This window comes from Cotesia glomerata, linkage group LG7 (assembly GCF_020080835.1).
Source record: "Cotesia glomerata isolate CgM1 linkage group LG7, MPM_Cglom_v2.3, whole genome shotgun sequence".
NCBI classification, from domain to species: Eukaryota; Metazoa; Arthropoda; class Insecta; order Hymenoptera; family Braconidae; genus Cotesia; species Cotesia glomerata.
In genome coordinates this window covers 13,073,965-13,080,912 of record NC_058164.1, presented here as the reverse complement: position 1 = coordinate 13,080,912, position 6,948 = coordinate 13,073,965, and the positions used below count along the sequence as shown (strand labels likewise).

At 34.9% G+C, this 6,948-nt stretch overlaps 1 protein-coding gene across 1 annotated transcript; it reads left to right on the top strand.

Moving 5' to 3' along the window:
* The first annotated feature begins 3,838 nt into the window (after nt 1–3,838).
* On the top strand, nt 3,839–4,629 carry LOC123268917. The gene is made up of 2 exons (XM_044734380.1): nt 3,839–4,233; nt 4,357–4,629. Exons 1-2 carry the CDS (start codon nt 4,159–4,161, stop codon nt 4,627–4,629), a joined length of 348 nt encoding a protein of 115 aa, XP_044590315.1. The 5' UTR covers nt 3,839–4,158.
* The last annotated feature ends 2,319 nt before the right edge of the window (nt 4,630–6,948 follow it).

Below are 6,948 nucleotides of genomic sequence, written 5' to 3'. Positions count from 1 at the left end.
TTTGGAATAATTTACCTATGAAGCCCATACAATCACTGATGCTGCTAATCATATAAATACCGCCCGAAAACCATTTTCGGGCAGTTCGATTTCGACCAGGATACCACTGGTTAGCTCCGCGTCGGTCGGCTCCGGGCATCAAATTCTTCGGAAGCAAAATGTACTCCGTGATACACGAGACAGTGCCTTGCTCGTGGTTAGGTTACATTTAGTAGCACTAACACGGTAAATTCGTTTGATATTTACCATAGTTATATTCCGTTTTCTTTCTTTTTATTATTTTCCGCCGTTGAGCGTTGATTTTTCCGCGAGAATCGCGAAGTATATTGTTTTCCGCCGAAAAGCGTTGATTAGTGTTAAGTTTTTGCGCTTAGAGTCGCGAAGGTTAATTCATTATCCGAAATTACTCAATTTCTTCGTGATACACGAGATCCGGTAGTTCGGTAGCGAAAATACTTGAGCGTCGATTGAGTGATAAGTTTTTCCGCGTAAAGTCGCGAAGATTAAAATAATTCATTATTAGTAAATACTTAATTTCTCCGTGACACACGAGATACGGTATTTTGATAGTGAAACTACCCATAGAAGGTGAAAGGGCCCATTAAATTTGAGCCTCTCTACTAAAGAGCAGACTTCCAGGTTAAGCCTAAAACATTATCTACCTTTAAGACATTATTTTTCTAACATTTGTGTTCTTTTTATCTCTATCTTTATTAACCGTTTTGTAAACCCAAATTTGTAACACTTTTACTTGTTTTTCTCAATAAATTCAAACAAATAAACAAGTTGATTCTTTCATTTTTACTTTTAAAATAAAATAAGATCTCCTTTACAAAGTAAAGTAACAACTAAACAATGGAATAGGTTACTCGTGACCGAAGTCAGCAGGATCCATCATCCTTACTCTCTCTAAGTTAACACTTAGAGATAACGTTCGAGCTTGTGTACCGCTCCAGACTCCAACGCAATTTTTAATTTAGCTCCCGAACGGACAAAGTGATAACGTTCGGATATTTGAGATATCTATTTCATATTCCTTGCGCCCATCACTCACTCCGTTCGTGACATGACTAATAAAAATAAATTTTTAAAATAACTAAAAATCAAATTAAATATATTATTTATATATCTATAGATCAAACTGAAGTTAACAAACAGCTCATAACAAATGAAAATTTGAAAGCTGTCAATTAAAATCAGTTATCGTTATCAAAAATATCCTATATTCATGCTAAAAAAGTATTTAGAATTAATTCATCATAAATAATTTAGAATCCACATTTTACTAAACAAAATGGTAAAAATTGATTTTACGAAGAGTAAAAAACTAAGATTATTCGCGGATGGAGATCGTTCGACGTAAGTTATATATACTTTTTGTAAATTGTATGTGTATGTGTATGTAAACCTCTCATAACTATCAAACGGCTTGACCGATCAATTCCAAAAACTCATCAGCTCTTAACATCAAATAACCACGTCGATCGCCACCAAACCGGTCAAAATCGGTTGATTCGTTCGTTAGTTATCGTTAACGAAAGAAATCGAAAAAAAGTGTTTTTTTCGACTTACACTAAAATTTCTGGTCTGATCAATTTGTGTTTGAAAATATATCATAGAATTTGAAAAACTGCGTCGAATGCCGCCAATCGCGTGAAAATCGGTTCATTCATTCAAAAGTTATTGGGGCCTGAAAATTCAAAAAATAGTGTTTTATTAAACTTCTATCAGACTTTTGAGCTCGGAGAGTAATAAACGTAATAAGTGTAATTTTGAGTGCTTAATTACGAAAGTAGCGGGAAGTTGCAGGGATGTCCTTCAGGGTCAACCGTTGTCCTAATTTTTTTAATTTAATTTTATAAAATTTGAAGAATTTTATAAAATTCTTTGAATTTAATGAAAATTAATAATTTTATCAATATTTTTTTTCAGTTTCGTTGGCTTTGTTACGAGAATTATTGGCATTACTTGGGTGGAATACGAATATAGATTTATCTTTCTCATATCTGAAGGAGTAGAGACCGGATATGTAATTTGTTCAAGTCTCTTATATCAAGATATTATAAATCACATTCACTTACATCAAATCATCAGAATAAAAAAATCAATTGCAAGATTTGGGGTATTAGATGCACTGACTAACGACTCTTTAATTTGTGAATTCCGTTTTGAAATCGATCGAAAATCATCTGTAAAATTACTTCCTATAAAATTGCAAAATAAGGACTTGAGATTATTACTGAATTTGAAATTTGAGATCGATTCTGAAAATGGGGAATGACTAAATTATTATCGTAAAAAACTATTATATTTTTTTTCAATACAGATACTTTTTTTTATATTTTTTTCTTTTTATAAATACTTACATAATACAAAAAAGACAAAAAATTAATAAATTGCAGTTATTATAACTTGATTTCAATTTTGATTTTCATTTATTTATGATTTAAGAATATATAATTTTTTTTTATAAATTTTTAAGAAATCTACTTCCATTTTGGCTGCTGAATGGCTTTTTTTTTTTTGTCGTGGTAGCTGGCGTGTGGATGTATGTCTATGCCTTGTCAAGTGGCTAATGCGTATGCTTTATTTATTCAAATAAGTCTCCTGCAACTTAGAGTCGTTTTTCATTATCTTTTCATTTTTCTTATATTTAATGAATTAATTTATTGTTATAATTAAAATTTCTGAAAATGTTTTCCTTTCTGTATTTGATAATGTCTCTGAGAAGACGCTTCTGTGCTTAATTTATAATTAATTAAAATCTACTTACTGCGTATACGTTCCGTTTAATTGCCGAGATTTATCATTTATCGCTCATTTACCGTCGTAAACGCATACTCATTTTAGTCAAGAAAAATATAACAATTGTCATTTATGTTATGTCCAAGAGCGTTTAAGTGGTAGCGTAAACGGTGGAGGTTTGGACTAACGGTTAAAAGAATACGCAACGGAGTTTTAATTCCGTTGTTTTAATTATTTATGTGGGACGTTTTCGACGGACGAATTTACCACGCTTTCGTTTGAGACTGAACACGGATTTTATTAAGAATAGATGTACTTACTCTTTGCAGGATTTTTTTTGTTACCGGATCCGTGATCCCGGGGCCGCTTTTAGCGCCTTTTCCTTGAATTGGCCCTCTGGTTGGTCCTTGCAGCGGATGGAGTTGGATGGATTTGGGGCTGCTTACTTTAAGGGCTTCTTATTTTTAAGAAATGAATTAACTCGAAACTGATTTCACTTCTTTTGATATTTATTTTTATAACCACAAAACTTACACTTTTACAATTTTAATTTTAACGTAATTTATTTTAATGAATTTTATTGATTTGGTTGAGCTAACGTCCTCCAGTCCGCCGTAGGGTAAAGTGCGCAAAACTAGCTTTTAGGAAATTTTGAATAAACTTAATGACCGAATTCTCGCCTAAGTGCAGGGCAAATTAGAACTTTGAGAATACGGTTCTCTATGATTTACTTACTGGCCGAATTCTCGTCTAAGTGCAGGGCAAATTAGAACTTTGAGAATACGACTCTCTAAGATACTTAAAATTAATACGTGGCCTGCCGGTTAAACCGCGTCCAAACTTCCTTTTAGTGCAGTGCAAATTAAAGGAAAGGACTCTACAAGGCACGGGCCCGTCAATTAAACGCGGAAGTCGAATTAATTAACAAAGACCGGGAGTGGTCTCCGTTTCTTGTTTTTAAATGCTCGCGGTGCTGAGTTTGCAGAAGTCCCCGCTAGTCAACCAGCAGTCACGTAGCTTCTATTTTATTGTGGCTTTCGCGCATGGAGAAGTCTTCCATCTGCGCGGGTGATTTAAATAAAAAAAGAAAAATTTTACGGGTGGACATAACATTCCCCCGAAAAAGCGAGGAGCTAATATAGCTTATCGGTTTTCCTATGGCCACCTTCTCCATAAGCGAGAGCCACTTACAAATTTTATTTAATGTATTTTAACCTATTAAAAGAGTAGTGAGTAAAGTCATCTGGCGCGAATATTTAAATTTAATTTTATTATTTTAATCTCGTGCTGCATAATATGCTGACGGATGGCTAATCTTTCTCGCCTCTCGATTTCGCGAAGCCGTGTCGAGTGTCAGTATTGTCTCAGTATTGTGTCAGTATAGTGCTCTTGTGAAAGAAACAAAGAAAAAAAATGTACCCAATTGGTAAGAATTTTGAGGGATATGGTACTTGGTACCAGATGGTCGTAATGGTTCACGGGGAGAAGGTAAGTTAAATTTTAATGCATTCAGTGGGAGAAGAAATAGAAAAAGTGAAGAGACGGAGAAGAATAAATAGAGAAGGTCCTCTTCCCATAAAAAAAATAATTTTTTTTTTTTTTTTTTTTTAGGACATAAGAGCGGGCATTGAGATCTTGAAGGCTCTGGCACGTCCGGTGAATCCAAGCCGGGCGTTGCTTTTGGCTTCTCGATTTATGGACGTGATTGGTTCTCTTCCTCCGGAGATCGTGGAAGCGGTGACCTTTTTCTGCCTGCAAGGCGCCGAAGGCTTAGCAGGATCTTCGGAACTCGAGGAGATGGTGTGCCCCAACAGCGAGGACATCGAGCGGTTGAGGATCGCTTTAATTGAGGCGATCTTCAATGGTTTGGTCACCATGACGTGATGGTAAGTCATTATAAAATACTTCAAAAGTTTTTCTTTGGAATGTCTACTTAAGCAGCATTCTGATTGTTGGCGGTTATTTTATCTTTTGTTTGCTTCTTTGTTGCAGGCTAGGCGTATTGAGTGTCGTCGGTCTCGAGAGAAGAGCTGATGTCAGGTCCCTTCTTTCGCATTCCGGCGGCCGAGCTAATAGTAGTGTCAGATAGTAAAATAAAGAGAAGGAAAGGAGAATGTTATTTGTGAAAAAAAATATTTTTTTTTTTTTTTTTTTTTTTGATTTTTTTTTTTCAAAATAAAAGGTATTCTTTTTCTTTTTATTTTGTCTCTTTATTTTTCTCTATACCTTTTTTCCATCTCTTAATAATAATGATAGTGATAATCGTAGTAGTTATGACGAAAAACAAGAAGGTAAGTAGAATTTGAATTAATAAGAAAGAAGGTAAGAATAAGGTGAAACAAGAATTAAGTGAAATAAATAGATAAAGAAAAAGAAGAGAAAAAAAATGAAAAACTAAAATAGAAGGAATAAATTTAAAAGAGGAGGAAGGAAAAAAATCTAATTTTCGATTAATACGGATAAGAGAAAAAATTTTTTTGAATTAAATCTGGGAAGGTGGTATGGTGGGAGGGTAGGTATCGGTATATGTATGTACGTGTGTGTTGTGTATGGAGCATGCATTGAAGGCGGCACGGTTGTAGTGTAGTAGGCGTGGCTTACCGAGAGGCGACTGTAATTGAGCGAGCGTCGGTAAGCTACTTTGCTTGATGTAGCAGTTCTTTTATAATTACCGCTAGATGACTCCTCCTGTTCCTGTTCTTTCTATGCTCACTCTTATTGGATATTGAGTGTTCGAAATAAGAATTTTACAAAGAGAAACAAATCTTTATGATTTAATAATTTGGAACGGTTTTAATGAGTGACGTTAGCTCGATTTCTTAAAGTATAATTGATTTTTTTTTTTTTTTTTTTTTTTGGCGTTCTGCGTTATTCCCACTCGTCCCCCCAAGGCCGGAGATAATATTATTTCTGGTCTTGTGAGTCGTAACGCAGCAAAAATTTTTCATAATACGGATAAATTTACTGATTTTCATTATACTATCAACTATCTATTAAGGTAGGAGTTTTATTTAAGTATTTTAGATTAGATTATTTGTTCAAACTGTTGACTCGTTTTTGGCATAAAGAGTTTTTCTATTATTTTTGTAAAATGAAATTATAAAGGAGAGAAAGGATTCTATTATAATTTTAAAGTTATTTCTTACTTTTTCCGCAAAGAAGTCATCAGTTTGTTTAACAATTCTTTAATCGATGGGCTTAAGTTCTATGTTCTATGATGTCGATGTTGGTTTTTTTTTTGTCTAGATCGGTGATTTGTAGTCTCTCAGTCGGAACGTTTTCGGCTTCTCCGATGCTTTGATGATTTCTGGAGCTTCTTTGGTTGTTATTTTTGTTTCCATGGAGACGTTCTTCTCGTTCTCGGTATCGGTTCTTGTTGGAGGTGTTTTGTTGATATCTAGTAGGCCTGATGTTTTTTCTTCGATTGTTTTCAGCTCGATTACTACTAGATTTCCGTCTTTTCTGCTGGTCTGTCGAGGTTTTAATATGAATCGGCGAATAGTTTTTTGTATAGCTATCCCTCCAATTATGAGTGATATTATTCCAATAGTTGATACTGTTCCGATAGTTATTTTCCGACTGGTTTCTTCCTTTTGATGATCCAGGGCTATCAGTGACATTTTTTCTTCATTTTCTTCTAGACCTTGGCCCCAAGGTTCAAATTTGTCGATGATCGTAGCTGGATCTTGATTCTGTGCTAACAAATATGGAGCTGCGTTGTTGATTTTCAGGCTTGAGTTTAACGTTTCCAAGGATAAGTTAAAACTCGGGGCGATGAGGTCTATTTTCGTTGACTCTCTAGCTATCCCTCGAATAGTGTATTCATTACACGTCACTTGACATCCCTGCTGGATGTGTATCAGGCCAGTCCCATTAATTACCTGATTTTCGGCTGTTTGTCCTGGACATCTCCATTGAATATTTTCCTGCCTGCACGTCGAATATGCCCAGGTATTTTTCTCGTTCATTTTTATCCAAGTTAACTTGCATTTTGGAATTATTCTTACATTACAATCCCGTAGATTTTTGGTTTTCGGATTCATTAGTAGTTCCATTTCGCAATCTACCTCATTCACCAACTTGGTTGCTTTGGACGGAAAGTCCGGTGGACATGCCATGTCCGGTCCGATGGGCTTGCAGCTATTGATATAATCTTGTTCAGCGAGAAAATATTCATCAAACGATGGTTCTGACACGAGGTAT